Source organism: Pseudorasbora parva, chromosome 19, assembly GCF_024679245.1.
Source record: "Pseudorasbora parva isolate DD20220531a chromosome 19, ASM2467924v1, whole genome shotgun sequence".
In the NCBI taxonomy this organism is placed as follows: domain Eukaryota; kingdom Metazoa; phylum Chordata; class Actinopteri; order Cypriniformes; family Gobionidae; genus Pseudorasbora; species Pseudorasbora parva.
In genome coordinates this window covers 27,318,873-27,337,061 of record NC_090190.1, presented here as the reverse complement: position 1 = coordinate 27,337,061, position 18,189 = coordinate 27,318,873, and the positions used below count along the sequence as shown (strand labels likewise).

Here is an 18,189-nt window from a genome sequence, read left to right as displayed (position 1 = left end):
ACCTTGAAATTTAAAAAATTGTATGTTGTTCTCTAATTTTGATCTCCACTGTGTGTGATATTTTATATATATATATATATATATATATATATATATATATATATATATATATATATATATATATATATATATATATATATATATATATATATATATATATATATATATATATATATATATATATATATATATATAATTATTATTTTTGCTTAAGAGGATGCTTTACTTAAAGGGATAGTTCACCCAAAAATGTACTCACCCTCAAGTCATCCTAGGTGTATATGACATCCTTCTTTCAGGCAAATACAATCTGAGTTATATATATAGATTTTTTTTTAATTCCTGCTCTTTCAAGCGTTATAATGGCAGCCCAAAATTTGAAGTCTAAAAACAGTGCATCATTAAAGTAATCCAGTAGATGATTTACTTTATAACATGATAAATATGGATATTTTTCTTACAAAATCGCTTCAGAAGGCCTTTATTAAGCCATGTGGGTTACTTTCAGAAGGGATGGAATAACTTTTTTTAGTCTTAAAGTTTTGGACTGTCCACTGTATAATTCTGTATGACACCATATAACTCCAATTGTATTCGTCTGAAAGAAGAATGCCATATACACCTAGGACAGCTTGAGAATGAGTAAATCATGGGGTAATTTTTTACTTTTGGGTGAACTATCTTCCCCTTTAAGTTAAACAATCAATTGTATACATCAACTCTTGACAGTTCTAGTTTAAATGACAGAACATTAAGAACAGGATTCTGATATATAGGTCACCTGTAGGGTCTTGTCAAACCAGCGATTTCCACTGTTTGAATAAGTCCCACCGCCATGCAAAATCTGTGCTGCCATTCGACTAGCATACCTGCCAATCAATAAACATTCTAAGCATTGCATTGAACCGATAAAGATGTAGACAATATTGTTAAAAACCAATTAAAAGAAATTACACTACTCCATTTTGATAACTGTTCAATCGCAATCAATGTATACACAATTCTTACTTATCATCAGAAATCCTCATAACTGGAGAGTCCAAACACAACGTAAAGATCGATTTCTCGATCAACCTCACAGATTCTTTATTGATTTTATCTGGAGAAGGGGGAAAAGTAAAAACAAACAAAAAAGCTTAAAATCAAGCATGAAACTCTCAACTAGATGGTAAAGAGTACAATGTAATCTGCGTGTAAACCAGCAATGTTGGGCAAGCTACAATGAAACTGTAGCTTTACTAGCTACTTGTAAGTTAAAGTAGTTTGTGTCATTCAAGCTACCCTTATAAAAAAGTAGTTAGCTACACTACAAGTTACTTTCAAAAAGTAGCTAGCTAAATTATTAAATACTTTTCTATTTTCTACAATAACATTGTTACAAATAACTGAAGAATTATTAATGAAGAATGCAATAATATTTGGAGTTAAGCAAATTAATGCAATGTAATTATTATTTTTTTTGAAGAGTATGAGGTAAATCCAGTTATTTCAATGACAAAAACTGTCAGAATCATTTGTATTATTATTGTTGTAACCTATCCAATGCACATGATATTTAAATATAGCCAATATCTCAGAATGGCTGTTAAAGTGCAAAATGGCTACAAATTCAACATCAGTGCAAAAACAAAACGTATGCAACTTAAATTAAATACTCAGGAGGAATCAGTATTGGTCTAAAAAGGCATGTTAAATTCACAGCACATGCAGTGATGGAGGAGTGCAGCATTTTAAATAGAAACACTCCCGTGACGCCAGTCATGAGCTGCTTGCTTGAACAGTGCGAAACCAACATCATTCATTCAGTCGTTTTGTGATTTAAAGGGATCATAAACTGGCTTTTTTATTTTTTTATACTGTTGTCTGAGGTCAACTTATGAAATTTGCATGTTTTTTCCATTCAAAAACATCATAATGATTAAGTATTAGGCTATTTTCTACACTGGTTCTGAGGCCTTCCTGAACGCTTTGTTTTTATGGCCATGCCACACTGTAGACTTGGAAGAAAATGCCCATGGCTAGGATTGGATAAGATTTGCATATTTAATGAGCTTCAGCTCCTGTCAGTTCATGTGAGGGATTGGTTTGCATGTAGGGACCCTCATTATGCTACAGTGTTAGTGTGAGGCTATTTTGAGCAGTGGTATTAACTAGCGATTTAATTTTCCTGCCCTGTGTCTACCCTGTGCCCCATAGACAAGGGCTATAAGCTAATCTGTTTTTAGAGATAAAACTCTTTACATTCGATTTTCATTAAAACGAGAGAAGGATCTACTCGGTAACCATCTGTTAATTACCCCTAGGTTCATTCCTCACTAGAGTTGTCCTTTAAGAAAGGCTTTCTACAAAACAAAACTAGCAGGGTACACACTGTGCAATTTAGTTCTTTATGAATAGTTCTTTATGATTGTTTCTTGTCAGACTGTAAGAACATGATCCCCTCTGTAAGCCATGTCACACTGTAAGTTGTCATTAATGTCAGACTGTACAATAGTTGAGGCGTGCTAAAATGGACGGACACAAGAAAACCCATCCGCAGTTTTATATTATCAATCAATGATGGTTTGGTGACATTGAGTTGCATTATACATGAAATTAAAATGGTGGCTACAAAGAAATCTCTAGTGCTCATTTTGGACAAAGTTTGTCTTGAAAAACAAAAGATAATTTGATGGTTGTCATAGGAGAAGTCACACTGCAGGACTGTGCATCAAATCTTCTGACACTGCCAGAATTTCTTCCGGGGTCAAATTTGATCGCAGCATTAATCTGAACATGTCAAACTAACAATCAAAGACTTCAGATTTTAGCCTAGGATCAGAGGAATATTTTAGGATTTGCACAGTTTGTCTCAGACGGCCAAATCGTGGCCAAAATCGCACAGTGTGTATCCAGCTTTAGTGAAGTGGTCAAAATAATTTCTGACCCATTCTTTCTTTGACATATTGTGCATGTTTGCACTTTTCATAATAAATTTTGGCTGGAAGAAATTTAAAAATAACATTCTAATATTTAAACATAAATATGAAACAAAATATATTGTTTAATGGCTACAACAGGTATAGTAGGCTACAGTACAAAGAAATTTCATGTCGGAACATAATTTGAGTAAACATTGTTTTACCGGTGTGCAGATCATGAGTGGAGCGCGTCTGGACAGAGCGGAATATTAAGCAGAGTGTCACACCGCTCTGCTTTGCTCATTACAGGCTCGTTCTCGTCAGAACCCAAAATGGAACATAGCTTTTGGTTGTCCTACACCGTTACTTGCGGGATAAAGTAGTTGTTTTAAAAGTAACTGAGCTACTGACAATCTACTGAAAAATTTAGTTAAGCTAGCAGGGTTGCTACTTCTAGTTCGCTACTGCCCAACATTGTAAGCCACAATGGGCTATAAGAGCTATTCCTATAAAGGCAAAGACTGACCTCATATTTTACACAGTAATAAACCTATTGTGCATCACTCCTGTTAATGGATCATTAGAAAACTGTAATTTTTAAAACTATTCTCTTAGCAGTATACAACCACAACCTTTTGTTGTGTTTTCTGAACCATGCAATTTCATGCAAGTTAGATCACAAGAAATCTGGTGTTGTGTAGGTCAGCGTGCCGGACATACCTCTGAGCAAGCGAGTGTAAGCCTGACCCCATGTGTGACGATGTTCGCTGGTCAAAATTCCCATTGGTTCCTTATCGGTTTTCCACGACTGAGAGCGGATTCGCAACAGCTGAGCATGGATCTGACTTTCTGTCAATGGTGTTCCATCACTGTTGTAAACATCCAACTGGAAAAACTACACACAAACACAACCAATTACAGTTCACTAAAATGTATGTTTTTTTGTGTGTTTTTTTTTAAAGAAATGTATACTTTGAATTTATAATGTGCGATTTATGAAATGAAATCAAAATGAACCAAGTGATTAAACAGTTTTTAATATCTCTACAGTATATGAATTGTAAACTTACTGTAATGGAAAATAGATTGCAACTATATCCGTTTTGATTATATCACCTTACAAAATCTAGGTTACCTGGTAGTTCCTGACCACAGTAATGTGAGCTGGACCACGGCGTGGACGTCCATAGTGGACAACATGGTCATGTTTGGGTCCTGGGATTCGACAGGAGGAGAACAACTGAGGGAACAATTCCATACATAACGGCTGTCCACGCATATACTCTACTGCTAGCCTCCCACTGGATGATGAAAGACAGACCGCAAGAGAGGACAGAATATGTGGATAGAAATCAAGAAAAAAAGAGAAGGAAGATCATATTGAGCAACAGCCAGCAACAGTTTGATATATTCAGAAATAATAACATGCTTTCTCAATTGCTAAAACACTATTTCTGAAACCTTGTTCCATTTTCTGAAAACATTAAAGGTGCCCTAGAATGATTTGAAACAATATGTTAAATTGTTCTCTGATATCTACATAGATGGTATGTGGCTTATTTAAGGGAATTTTTTTCTGTCCAGATACAGTTTTACAGGTCCATTTACAACCCTATAAATTGTCCCTAGGATGTAATGCTCTGTTTTTGCCTTAATTGGAAGAGTCATGAATATTAATGTTGAGCTCTGCTCTGATTGGCTTATTTCAGCAGCTCACTGCAGTTCAGTGAAGCAGCTCGTGAGTCCTGACCGTCCTGACACAACACAGACCGACTAAATAAAACTTTAAGCAAAAAATCTCAAATGGATATTGATAAAATGCAGCTTACTTGTTTATTGGGTGTTTTCAGATCATCCGCACGGGAGAAAGAGCTTGCGTTAGTGCGGTTACCAAATTTCAGAAAATAAATCCCCCAAACAGAGCTTTTTTGTGAAAAGAAACCCGTATACTCTCCGGTTTTTACCTAAACATGTCCAATCTGGCAACCATATGCATGCAAGATCTCTCTTGCGCACGGACGATCTGAAAACACCAATAAACAAGTAAGCTGCATTTTATCAATCTCCATTTGAGATCTTCTGCTTAAACTGTCATGTAGCCTACATTTTAGACTTGTCTTTTTTCGTCAACGATATTGCATGTTTATATAACGTTAGTCACAATGTAGGCTAAAGCCTAGTTCACACTGCCCGATTTTTGCGCCGATTTTGAGTCGCCGACAGGTTTTGCGAAATCGCCGACAAATGCCCGAGATCACAGGCAAATCGGTGCTCGTGCACGCGAGCTACAATCACACAGTGTGAATAATCAAAGACGCGATCAGAGAGAATCGCCAACGAGTCGCCGACGCCGGTGAGATATTTGGCATGCTAAATATCTGGACCTGTCGGCGATTCAAACTCCTGCTGTGTGAACTGCGTTCTGACTGAAAATTACATCGGTGATGACCGACAGCCAATGAAAGAGTGAGATACAGGGCAGCAGGACGTTCAGGGAGGAGTTATAGAGCAGAATATCAGTATTTTAATAGATATATTTACAATTCTATCAAACAGAAAAAAAGCCCAAACATTTGCACATCCAGCCACAGCAGCAGCACATTACAAAATTGTTTATTTACCTCAAACTGTTGTTGCAGAACACAATCCTGGCTCCCTCTGTCTCTCCAACAATTTCTTCCGCCATTATCTTTTTTCTTTTTCTCCACAAATCAGCGCACATACAGTTTGAAGCAAACGTTGTGCAGTTTATCATTTTAAATAACAATTCAAAGTCTCGCGCGAGAACTCCGGTCTGACCTTTTTACGGTCTATGGGTCTGACGCACGTGTGATCTCGCGTTGTTTACTCGGCACATCGCACGTGTAGTTGGGAAACGTAGTTTGCGCACCGGAGAGAGAGAAAGTTGTCGGCATTTCTTCCTCTTGTTCAGTCATGCAGTGTGAACTCCTCTGTCGTCAAACCATCGTGCAGTGTGAACACAGCAGTGACTGAATGATACCCCAGATAGTCATGCAGTGTAAATAGAGCAGTGACCCGACGAGTTTGAAAATCGTGCAGTCTGAATAGGCTTAAGGTTACGCAGTGATTGTGATGTAGCCTAATCTAAAATACAAATAGGCAAAAACATCATAGGAAACACCATACTTCAGTTCTCAAAAAATAATAAATATATTATATAGCCTTGTCAAATGACTATCGTTTTAACTTATATGGCGGAAAAGGTGACGTTTGCTAGAAGGATCGAGTGAACGATCTAAGCAAAGTATCTACAGTTGTATTTTGTAATACAAAATAATATTACCCTGTCATTAGACACACTATTTAGTTTGGTATGGTACTTGGTCTTTCCTATTATTACTGTGCTAGCATCTTGCGTTATCTAGACAATGCTGTCTCTCTAAGAAACTTTCAATTTAATCAGAAATCGTTTAAACAGTCAATAAGTGGATAAAAATCGCTACTTACTGCTTGCAGGAATACAGTTGTCACTTTCTTCAGTTTAAAATGCCGAGCGAAGCTTGCTTGAAATAGGCCGAACAAACGAACGATCTTGAATTAAGTTGTTGTGGTATCGGATTATAAACATCAACCATGACTGTTGACATTTTTTATCTGTGGGAAGGATATGTAAAGTCCTCAGGTCTCCTGAACAGCCTGGAACATGAAGTGTGTCCATGCGAGCAACTTGTACCTGCTCCATTTCCGCCTGACAATGAACATGTTTGGACAGATGCAAATGTTGGGGGCGTGCATATAAATGATCCCCAACGCTTGCGTCATGGTTGGCGTTATGTTGAGAAGCACTTTTTTTTCCGTGGAGTTTTGGATTCACAAGATTTACATAAGAAGTAGGAGGCAATGATGTTTGAGACTCACAGTATGTGATATCCATGTATTGAACTCTCATTATTTCACCATGGCAAGGTTAATTCAAATTTTCATTCTAGGGCACCTTTAAACACAAAACCTCTTCAAGCACTATTTACTACACCTCAGACTCATCTGGCAAAATTGAACTTTTGCCCCAAAACAGTTTTACCTGTGTTCAAAATCAAACACTGCTCTCAAATCATAAACAAAGTGATCAAAATTATATATACTATCAAGCAGTAAGTAAACAATAAACCAAAAAATAGAAAACACATTGTTCAAAACTTGTCTTCTCAGGGAGAAGTACATTTTTAATCTCAAAACAAATTTCATATTTTTCTGTCATTGATTTTGATGAATGAAAACATGTTCTAGTAGCTCAAAATTGATCAGAAATTACTACTCTGCTTTGCAATTTTTTGCTCTTCCTCCTTCACCCTGCATGCCAGAACCTTGATATGCTTCTTACAGAGTCTCTCCTTGGTTATCCTGGCTGTGTGCTTTGGGTCATTGTCATGTTGGAAGACCCAGCCTCGACCCATCTTCAATGCTCTAACTGAGGGAAGGAGGTTGTTCCCCAAAATTTTCCAATACATGGCCCCGGTCATCCTCTCTTTAATACAGTACAGTCGCCCTGCCCCATGTGCAGAAAAACACCCCCAAAGCATGATGCTACCACCCCCATGCTTTACAGTAGGGATGGTGTTCTTGGGATGGTACTCATCATTCTTCTTCCTCCAAACAAATGTAGTGGAATCACGACCAATATGACCAAAAAGTAATATTTTTGTCTCATCTGACCACATGACTGTCTCCCATGACTCCTCTGGATCATCCAAATGGTCATTGACAAAAATTAAGACAGGCCTGGACATGTGCTGGTTTAAGCAGGGGAACCTTCCGTGCTATGCATGATTTCAAACCATTACGTCTTGGTGTATTACCAACAGTAACCTTGGAAATGGTGGTCCCAGCTCTATTCAGGTCATTGACCAGCTCCTCCCGTCTAGTTCTGGGCTGATTTCTCACCTTTCTTAGGATCATTGAGACCCCACAAGGTGAGATCTTGCATGGAGCCCCAGTCCGAGGAAGATTGAGTCATGTTTAGCTTCTTCCATTTTCTAATGATTGCTCCAAACAGTGGACCTTTTTTCACCAAGCTACTTGGCAATTTCCCAGTAGCCCTTTCCAGCCTTGTGGAGGTGTACAATATTGTCTCTAGTGTCTTTGGACAGCTCTTTGGTCTGGGCCATGTTCGTAGTTGGATTCTTACTGAGTGTATGGGGTGGACAGGTGTCTTTATGCAGCTAACGACCTCAAACCGGTGCATCTAATTTAGGATAATAAATGGCGTGGAGGTCTTTGAGTGTCAGAATTCTAGCTGATAGACAGGCGTTGAAATACTTATTTGCAGCTGTATCATACAGATAAATAGTTAAAAAAAATCATATATTGTGATTTCTGGATTGTTTTTTAGATTATGTCTCTCACAGTGGACATGCACCTCCGATGACAATTTCAGACCCCTGCATGATTTTCAAGTGGGAGAACTGAACACAAATTGAATTTATTGTGCGATTTATATGCCAAAATTAGTTTTTACATGCATATAATTCTTATCGTCACCCCACTGGGTATAGTTTAGTGGAGTAGGGTGCGTGCATATAACAGGCTTGGGTAGGTTGTGTTGTGGAATATGGATACGTGCATATAACATGCACATATTATTTTTATTCTGCTATTTATAAGCCATGTGCAAATCATATCCATTGGGTAGGTTTAGTGGTGTGGAGTGCGTGCACATAACACATTAAAAAGTGAGTATTACATGCACACGAAAGCGAATTTTGGTGTATAAATCGCACAATAAATACAATTCATGCTATAAATATGCATTTCCATTAGATCGGGTTGATTTTTACAGTACTGTACCCTACATATCACAAACTTGTCCTTTGACTCTGTGATGACATTAATTATTGTTCTTTGTTGATATGAACCTGCAACCAGTCAAAATCTATTGAACAGTCGGTACAATGTTCAAGGCCATACAATTTGTTCATTGTACAGTATACAGCCCACAATGAACTGTACTTATTATGGTTGTGTCTCATCATATTGTTAAATCAGTTTTGAGTGGTTGTTCAATCAATGACATTGTGTTCTCCATTTGTATTTAAAAAATAAGAGTGTTTTGAGAATGAGAATGAGAATGTGTTTAGAGTTTAGATAAATGTGTAAATCTGGCACGTTACAGTAAATTTGTCAATAGACACAAGACATAAATTCATGAGACAAACCTGTCCACCTCAGCTTTGAAGTCCAACACTCCTGCAATTAACTTGGATGCAAACCTGCACAAGAAACAATATAGACATAAAGCATCTATTAATAAAATAAATAAAGCAATTTGGCAAAGAGTATATTTGTGAGTTAGTTCACCCCCAAAAAATGAAAAATCTGTCATTAATTTCTCACCTTCATCTTATTGCAAACCTATAAGACTTCCATTTATCTTTTGAACACAAAGAAATTTTTAATAAAATCTGAGAGATTTTTTGTCTCTCTGTTGACAGCTACACAACTACCAATTTGATGCTTCACAAAATTCATAAAGATATTTTAAAACTATTTCATATGAATTGAGTGGTTTAGTCCAAATTTCTTGAAGAGACACAATCACTGTACATGCTGAAGTGATTTACACTTTTGTCAACATAAACATTAATTAATGCACATTAGTTATAATAAACGGAAGCTCAAGCTTGCTTGCCTGACGTGCGAGAACCAATGAGGTTTATTCTCATGTTATGGTGCGCTTTTGAGCTTCCGCAAGAATCAATGAGGTTTGTTCTTGCAATAGATGCAACTAGACTATTTACATTAAGTGAAAATACCATATTTTCTCAGCAATAACTGCTATTTACACCAAGCCGACAGAATTAGAAATAAGTGGATAAACTAACCCTTTAAGAGTGGGGGGTGGTTAAGTGATATCTTAGATATATCAAATAAAACAACTTGTTAAATACTTTGAACTTAGTGTCCAATAAATTATTTTAGCACAATTTTAAATCATTTATATGGTTCTGTATGGGGGTGTTTGTTTGAGTATGTGTAGATTTTGGTTGTCACATACACTAGTTGGCCTCTCCAGTCTGTGAAGTCACGTTTAGGCAGAGAGATGGCTGGATTTGAATGCACTGCTAAAGGCTGCCTGCACTCCAGGTATGCCCATTGCACCCACCAATCAGAGATCTGCAAAAAGTGAAGACACACACACAAAACATATCAGATCAATTCAACCACACCAGCCTGCTAGTTAACCTTAAAAAACATAAACAAACTGTTGCACAAGGCTGTGATGCCAAATGTTAGAAAGTTCACTAGGCTTTGAGACACCAACATTAAGTGCTTAAACCCAGTACTCTAACTGATTCTCCAACAACATAAGGGCAACTGCCTTCTGCATTCACTTTTAAAGGTGGGGTAAGCTATAATAAAGGTGGGGTAATACTTTAGAAAATTGCCTTGGGCCAAGTACCAAAACAAAGTTGTGTGTCTACTAATGATGGGGAGAAGAGAATCGCTCGGTGCATGTCATTTTTCAAAAGACACGCAACAAAAGACACGACACACAGGATGGACATAAGCCAAGTGACGAGAGATGGCAGATAAAAAAACGAAAGTGGAAAATGTCTGTGGAACAAAAATCGTGACCGACACATCCTGGAGTGTCTGCTGAGACAGTGTCAATTGGTGTCTCTTCTGAATTTGCCTCACTGGCACGTCATCCTCAATAAACCCGTATCTTGCCTGATACCCTAAAATTTTGAATATTCTGATCCAATATGATTTCTAACCTGTAAGGTTGCCAGAATAATAATCATACACTGTTTGATAATAGGCCAAAGGAAAACTGGTACCCCGACTGAGTCTGGTTTCTCCCAAGGTTTATTTTTAACCATCATGCCCTGATGGAGTTTTGGTTCCTTGCCACTGTCGCCTTTGGCTTGGCTTGCTCAGTTGGGGACACTAAAAATATGATCCAAATTATTCAACTAAATATAAAAATAAAATTAATTAATTAGGTCTTATTTAATTCTATAAACTATAATACTGATCTGCCAACATTGTCGCTCTATGATAAATTAAAACAAGCTGATAACATCACCGTTTTCTCCAGAACGACTGTGCAGCCAAATCAAATTTTGTTGCAATATTGTCCTGTTTAACACTGTGAAGCTGCTTTGAAACAATCGTTATTGTAAAAGTGCTATATAAATAAAGTTGATTGACTGATTGATTGACTTACAATCAGGCAAGAAGTAGGACCCATGTAATATTAGGGCCCGTATTTATCAAGCTTCTCAAAGTGCTATTTTAGTCTTAAGTGCTGAGAATTCATGAAATGTACTCCTACTTTCAAACTTAAGTATAAAAGCAAGATATCAAATTAGTTATTTAAGACACCTCGAGAGGTCTCTCAAGTGGTTAGGAGTTGCCAGTAAGGACTTGTGATGGCGCTGAGGAGATGTGTTCGAAATGTTTGACGACAAGCAGTTAATCAAACGGTATCGTTTGGACAGAGCAGGCATCATCTTTTTCAGCGCTGGTTAATGTTGGGTTTTATAAATACATTAAAAAACGCTGTTCGAGTAATTCAGCAAGCAGTAGCGATCGCTTCTTCCTCCTGCCATTTCGGTTTTCTTTTGGAATCCATGGTGGCTGATTAGCTATATAAAAAAAAAAATCTAGGCTATAGGCAGGTCAGTTGACAGCACACCAGTTTAACATTTTTAATTAAGACATGGATAAAAACATGTTTATCTTTCATTTAAAATGTGTATATTATAATGAATTCTCTTGAAAACTCTTTATTGTCAAATGTGTATTGGATGTAAACTCCTCTAAGGAATTTCACCAATCAATGTGAATTTATCTGAGAATATTCTTAAATAAGGACATCTATTCAGTGATTGGTTCATGCCTATGACATCATCCAAAATCCCCTTTGTGGCACAGCAAAGTGTAGTAAATCAACTCTAAGACTGACACTTAAAGCTACTCTGTGTGATATTTTCCCCCATCAAGCGGTGAAAAGGTATATGACCATACGGTGAATAATAGTTTATTTTCCTCTCAATTCTGATTTCTTTTTAACTCCTACGGTGGCCGTTTTAGAGCCCTGCACGGGCCTCAAATCTAGGCCCTAGCCCGGCCCGGGCCCGAGACGCTGAGGCCCTAGCCCGGCCCATGTCCGACAGCTTATCAAAATTCTCGGCCCGAGTCCGACTGGAGCCCGTTTTTTTTTTTTTTCTTTTTTTTCTTTTTTTACATTGTTGCAGCCATTAAAATAATTCTGTTTTGTTTTTAATGTCAAAGTAGTTATTTTTCGTTTCGTTTCTTTAGTAAGTTAATTTAGAAAAATGTTTAGAGCATTTTTTTGTTTGTTAAATTAAAGTTTTAATTTTTTTAAGTGACGACCAAAAGCGGCCAGCGGCCGACAGTGAGTTAACCGCATATTTAATTAATTTAGTCTCTCAAATCAACTCTTGACTTGTCTTGCCTATAATAAAATCCATAAAACACTTCAAGCATCACAATGTTAGTTAATTTCGCCAACTATTACCACCAGTAGCCTAAAAGGCATTTTTGACGAGCTGAGGCAGGCTGATTCTGCTCGCGGCTCTCGCAAACGGAGCTAAACAAATAAAATAAAAAAAGCACATGCAGGTTGTCTTATAGCCTACCTTACACCTACGCAAATGAATATAAATCCCATCTTCAATTCCCGGGGTATATGCTCATTTAACGGAGTTTACAGCAACGGAAGCAAAAGATTAAGATGCATTTTATTCAGCAGCTTATTTCAGATTCAAATACCACATAAGAGAGCGCGACGCACTGGTAAGATAATGATCTCATTCATCTCATTCATTTTTATTGAAGATGATGGTGTTTTTGACTATCTTAGACTTATTTTAAGTTTCATTTACGGCCATTTGCGTTGGCTTGCATTAGTCATTTGCGGCGATGCGTGTTGCAGCACCATCATATCTATCTGACTACAACATATAGCCCATAAAACATTGTGACACATAATGACATAATGTTTGAAAGTCTGTAGGTTAACATAAATGCAGATAGGCCTAATTGTAATAATAAAAGACAACATAGCCTAATTATCGATTTTGAAATATTAAACCAGTCAATACAGAACGAATTATTCTGTAGCCTTTTTGCCGTCAATACCATGGATATGGCATGGGCCGGCTACTGCCGAAGTTGTCTTTGCTGTATCAATAGGCAATATATTTATATTTAACATGAAGTATAGGGCTTCCCTGTACATTAATAGCACCAGACGCCCCGCGGATGACACGCAACAGAAACGCCATGCTCACACCACGCTTGCAGTGTGTCTCCGTGCTGAAGAAAGGCGCGCTGCTGCTGGCGCGGACTCTGAACCTATGCACTGAACACTGTGCGAGCCATCTTAACAGTTGCGTTAGCTATTATGGTCTCGTGTTGTTTCCACCAGCGCAGAACTCATTGTTCCTTTTAATTGATAAAATAAATATAAAACGAAGGAGAAGCCTATAAAAAGGCCCGAAGCCCGGCCCGCGTTTTAGGTATGACATGAAAATTGGCCCGAAGCCCGGCCCGAGGGGCGTAAAAAAGTCGGGGCCCGTCGGGCTCGGGCATAAATGCAGGGCTTTAGGCCGTTTTAGTCCAAGATTAACATGGCAATCCCCCTCTTCACATTCAACACGGTGCCATCAAGTGCTAAAACGTGAAAGGCAAAGCTTGAATTTATGGGTATTGTCCCTCTTTGGCTAATGTACTTTCAAGATGGAGGGGCAACATGGCGACCAGCATTCGAACCCCTCACCCGTATGTATTTTCAGTGGCATATTATAAACTTAAGAGAATACTTTATTACTTGAAAGAAGAATATACAATAATGAGAACATATTTTTGAAAGAACTACTTTTTTTTTTTTTAGCTAAGAATAAACTAAAAAAGTTACACAGTGTAGCTTTAAGATTTAGTCCTACACTTTACACTTAAAGTATGATTGGGATCATAGACCGTAAAAAAATATGGACGACTCGACATCATCCGTTTCCGCTTGCCATATTTGAAGCTTTCAGGCAGGGGTGCACGGCGCTGACATCTTGGGACCGAGTCTGCGCAGTAGCGATTTCGGGACAGGAGTTGCGCAGTAGAGCACAGGAAGTAGAGCAGGAAGCACAGCTGCGATATCAAAAGCCCACCCACACTCGCAGATGCAGAACAATTAATTATGTTGGTGTGAAATAAACAGTTATGGAAATGTAGAAATTAAAGCTAAAGCACCAATCTGACTGAAGCGATGTTGTGAAGCTTCCCATCATTTCTGCTTTCAAATCGGGTCAAATGCAGCGCTGCCTTCCCGGAATGCTGTGCTGAAGCGTTGAAGTCACCCATAGAAATAAAGTGGAGCGCGGCGCCTGGATCGACATCTGAGTATTTATGGGCGTGCATTTCCTCTCTCGCTCTAGTCAAGCGCGCGCGCACCCTACCGGGAGAAGAGCCCGTACAGCCCATACAAGGACCTTCCGATCTATTAACGTCAAGTCCAGCCATACTCGAAAAAAACTCTCCGAAACTTGTGAGAAACCGGAAGGAGTATTTTTAACACAGAAATACTCCAACAAACGTCCAACATTAGTTTTTGAAACTAATGACATTTTGTCTATGTTTAGGATGGGAATCCAAGTCTTTAACAGTGTAAAAAGCTCAGTATGCATGAAACAGCATTCCTTCCCCCCCCCCCCCCCCCAGATATGGCTTACCCCCACCTTAAAGTGATTCTTGATTCATTTACAAGTACAATTCCTCCAACCTTGCATCCTTTCCTCATCTCCTAAGATGAAGGAGTTAAGACACAAAGAAATAAAGCAAGGATTCACAATTTAAGGACTGAAAAGCTCACACTATGTGTTATAACATTTCAAAGTTTCACTTTAAACACTGCCATATTTTACCCCGTATACTGTTAAAAAAATGATATTTTACTATACAGTAGGCATGAATAATTAGCATAACATATCATAATTTAATAGTACTTTATAAACACAATTTTTCAAAGAACCAAACATGCTGCTACTAGATGATAATGCAATTACTTTATGCAATTGTTTTAGTGCAGCAACGGTAAAAACTGATATTTAGTGATTCTCACCCAGTTGTGTGAATGCTTTGCTCGTTTGAGCAGCTCTCGCTGTAGTTTTTCGCCTAGGCCTCCAGAGCAGCCAAACTTCTGCACGATCTTGCGGGTGTGTTCTAGCTCATCTTCCGGTAAGAGCGGCTCCAGAACTCTCAGGTAGCGCTGCAGGGTCTGGCCGAGCGGAGGCACCGGCTGCGGCGGAACCGACGAGTGGGCCTGTCTCAGCACGGCCTGACGAAAGTGACACATGATGACTAAAAGTGAGGAGCTGAAGTTTTCACTTAAATAAAGTTACGAGTCACACCTTTTATAAACCCCTCTACTCCGGATAAAGATAAGTTTGCATCTATTAATACATATATTTACAAGTCTAATCCATCACTGTCAAACATGTTCTAAACAACAAAAGCATTACTTGGGATATATGCACGCACAACACAAAATAATACACTTACCCTGTGCATTAATAACGAGCATATTCTTGGAGGTATTCTCTCTAAAATCATAGTTTTACGCTGTTTGTTTGGAATGAAAAATAGCAAACTAGTATTCTATTTATGTAGGCTTAAAGAACGAACGTCACGACTCTGAATCTTCATCAATGGTATCACACGATAACTAAATAGTTATTCTTCGGTCCAAAAGAAAACGGAAACAAACTATTCTGACAGTTAAAGTGTTGAGTCTGTTAAATCGTCAATGTTCGCTGAAGTTCGTGAGCTCCTGCACGCAGTTCGGGTGTGGACGCTAACACGTGTGCAGTGTTTAGTGTTCAATGCCGTATCCTTTCGTATACGAGCGCAACACAGTTAGCGAAGGTCTATTCAGATCCTGATCGCTTGCTTACAGGACTTATTTTTGTTACAATGTTGCATTTTCTTCTTAGTCCGGTTCGCTTCCACAATGCAACATTTTAAAGCGTACCCAAATGTGTATGTTTTTACAAGTCACGTGTAAGTAAAATTGCCCTCTTATTGGTCAGAGTTTCCTCTGCATCATCCATCAAGTAGAATTGAGATTTGGCAAGCCGTTTAGTTTCAATTCCTTTGTCTATGGCAAGCCGTTTTAACATTAAATTCTGTGTAAAGTCAAAATTAAATGTGTTGTGAGTTTGTCAAGAGTTTTATTGTCTAGAAATAAATTAGAAATAAGGTAAATAAAATAGCTTATTTTAAACACTCATCGAGCAGCTCTTCTGTCAGAAGTCAATTCAAAATTGAGCTTGCGTAATGTTCACGTCTGCCTGGTGTGAGATACCTGAGACACGGCGCTGAGCTTCAGTCCGGTGTGCGACCCTCTTTAGGCACAATCGGCTTAAGAACATGCATATAAACGCACTCAAAGTGTTCTTTTCCTCTCTAGGCAGGTATTTTTTTAGGTTTATTTATCAAAATGTTCTTGTGTGATGTTCTGTTTCAATCGCAGCTTTTAAATGTTATGAGAGAACGGTTAATTTACCAATGTAGTGTAGCCTAGTTTTGATCACTTTATAAAAAGTGGTGGCTGTGTGCCGTGTGTAAAGTAAAATAAAAATAGTCTTAGCCTCTTGCTGATTAGTGTCCTGCCCTTCCCAACCCATTTATACCGTTTATTTTTTTCCGGTCTATGGTTTACACACACATAGATGATTCGACTATCGGTCTACCATAGAGAGATTCGAAAATTCCGAATGTGTAAACCCTTAGTCTGGGACACCCCTAGTATTCTCTGTGCTGAAACCATGGCCGCTTGTGAGAAGACACACAAGAGACAACACTCATTGGTGGGCAAAAGCTTTCGGCAAGACAGGAGGATGAAGACCGGAGCGGGAGATAGCCATTTGGGCCTATTCTGCAGCGGGCGGGGGGTTGTCAATGATGTGCACCCCTCCCCCCCACCCCCACCCCCCCAAACACTGGAAAATGCTGCATGTGTCCCACCCAAAAATTAGCTGTTATAGTTTGTTAATATTATTTTGACGCTTAAATGATGTTCTAAATTAAGAATGGGTCAAATTCTCTTGCAAAACAGCCTGAATTCACTTGAATTAGTTGGACTGCTCTCTCAGTAGCACGTTTACATTGCAGATCATTACTAAATGTCGATACAAAAACTATTGCGAAATGACAGTGTTTCCATTAACTGCTATAATAATTTTTTTCCTCTCATGCCATGTGTTTTGCTAGGTTTATGTATATATATATATATATCTCAGCCACCGCAATGCAAACGCAAACGGGCAAAAAAAAAGCATTTTAAGTTAAGAAACATTTCGAGTCCCCCCTCTCTTGCTTCACAGTGAATTTGTCCACCGTGCATCTCACACACACACACACACACACACACACACACACGCATCTCACCGACACACACACACTTCACCGACAATGGGCTGGTCGCGAAGAAGGAGAAAGCAAAATTCAGTATTTGTGGATCTCCAGTAAGGGCTGTCTAGTCTATTTTATTCATTTTTTCATTATTTTATTTCTCTTTTGATACAGGCGATGCTGAGTCATTAATACATCACCAAAGACAAACAATTATGATAGCAATGTACAAGTCCGATGTTTTAGGGATTATAGTTTGGTAACGTTAGCTTGTTGTAAGTCACCCACTACTAACAAGGTGATAAGCCTGTGCGTCAATGTAGTTAATGCAGATTTGCTGTGTTGGGCTCAATGTTATATGGTAGAACTTTGAACAAGCACGATAATTTAATAATTAAATGTGTGGTGAACGTGGATAAGCAGTTCACTTACTTTGCTCTGTTTTATGTCGGATGGTATAGCCAAAATATATCCAAACTACTGAAGTTGAGTGAACTAACTTCACTATCGCTCATTTTTATCGCTTCACTTCACTCCGATCTTCCAAGTCTGTCAGCCACTGACTGTAAACAACACTGCGTGCAGTACCCAGAAGACCGGTCTGCAATATGCATGTACAGCATTAAGCATAGCGCGGAAGCATTAGAGAATTTATTGAACTGTTGTTATCGTTTTATCGAGGAAAATTATTTTGTGATAATTATCGTTATCGCTTTATCGCCCAGCCCTATCAGTAATATTTGCCCACTAACATGGTTTTCAAGCTATTGTTATCTACTTTTTTAGCCTTCAGAACATCTTAAAATGCACATATGTAGATCATAGAAATCAAAATGTTCTCGGGGGAGCATGCCCCCCAACCCCCTAACATTTGGAATCTCAGTGATTATAAAAC

The 18,189-nt window shown here is 38.3% G+C and overlaps 2 protein-coding genes across 2 annotated transcripts in view; one reads left to right on the top strand and one right to left on the bottom strand.

Annotated features, from left to right (window-relative positions):
* cratb (carnitine O-acetyltransferase b) overlaps window positions 1-16,030 on the bottom strand; it is a 33,164-nt gene extending 17,134 nt beyond the window's left edge. The window contains exons 1-8 of the mRNA XM_067426399.1: window positions 15,444-16,030; window positions 15,004-15,219; window positions 9,913-10,031; window positions 9,074-9,127; window positions 4,036-4,201; window positions 3,621-3,795; window positions 1,009-1,099; window positions 782-869 (exon numbers count right to left, since the gene is read on the bottom strand). Of these exons, the coding sequence (XP_067282500.1) occupies window positions 782-869; window positions 1,009-1,099; window positions 3,621-3,795; window positions 4,036-4,201; window positions 9,074-9,127; window positions 9,913-10,031; window positions 15,004-15,219; window positions 15,444-15,494 (960 nt within the window). The 5' untranslated portion in view covers window positions 15,495-16,030. The remainder of the gene's footprint in view (window positions 1-781; window positions 870-1,008; window positions 1,100-3,620; window positions 3,796-4,035; window positions 4,202-9,073; window positions 9,128-9,912; window positions 10,032-15,003; window positions 15,220-15,443) is intronic.
* LOC137048292 (SH3 and cysteine-rich domain-containing protein 2-like) overlaps window positions 15,173-18,189 on the top strand; it is a 146,765-nt gene continuing 143,748 nt past the window's right edge. Inside the window, exon 1 of the mRNA XM_067426401.1 lies at window positions 15,173-15,248. The gene's annotated coding sequence lies outside the window, so the exon portion shown is untranslated. The remainder of the gene's footprint in view (window positions 15,249-18,189) is intronic.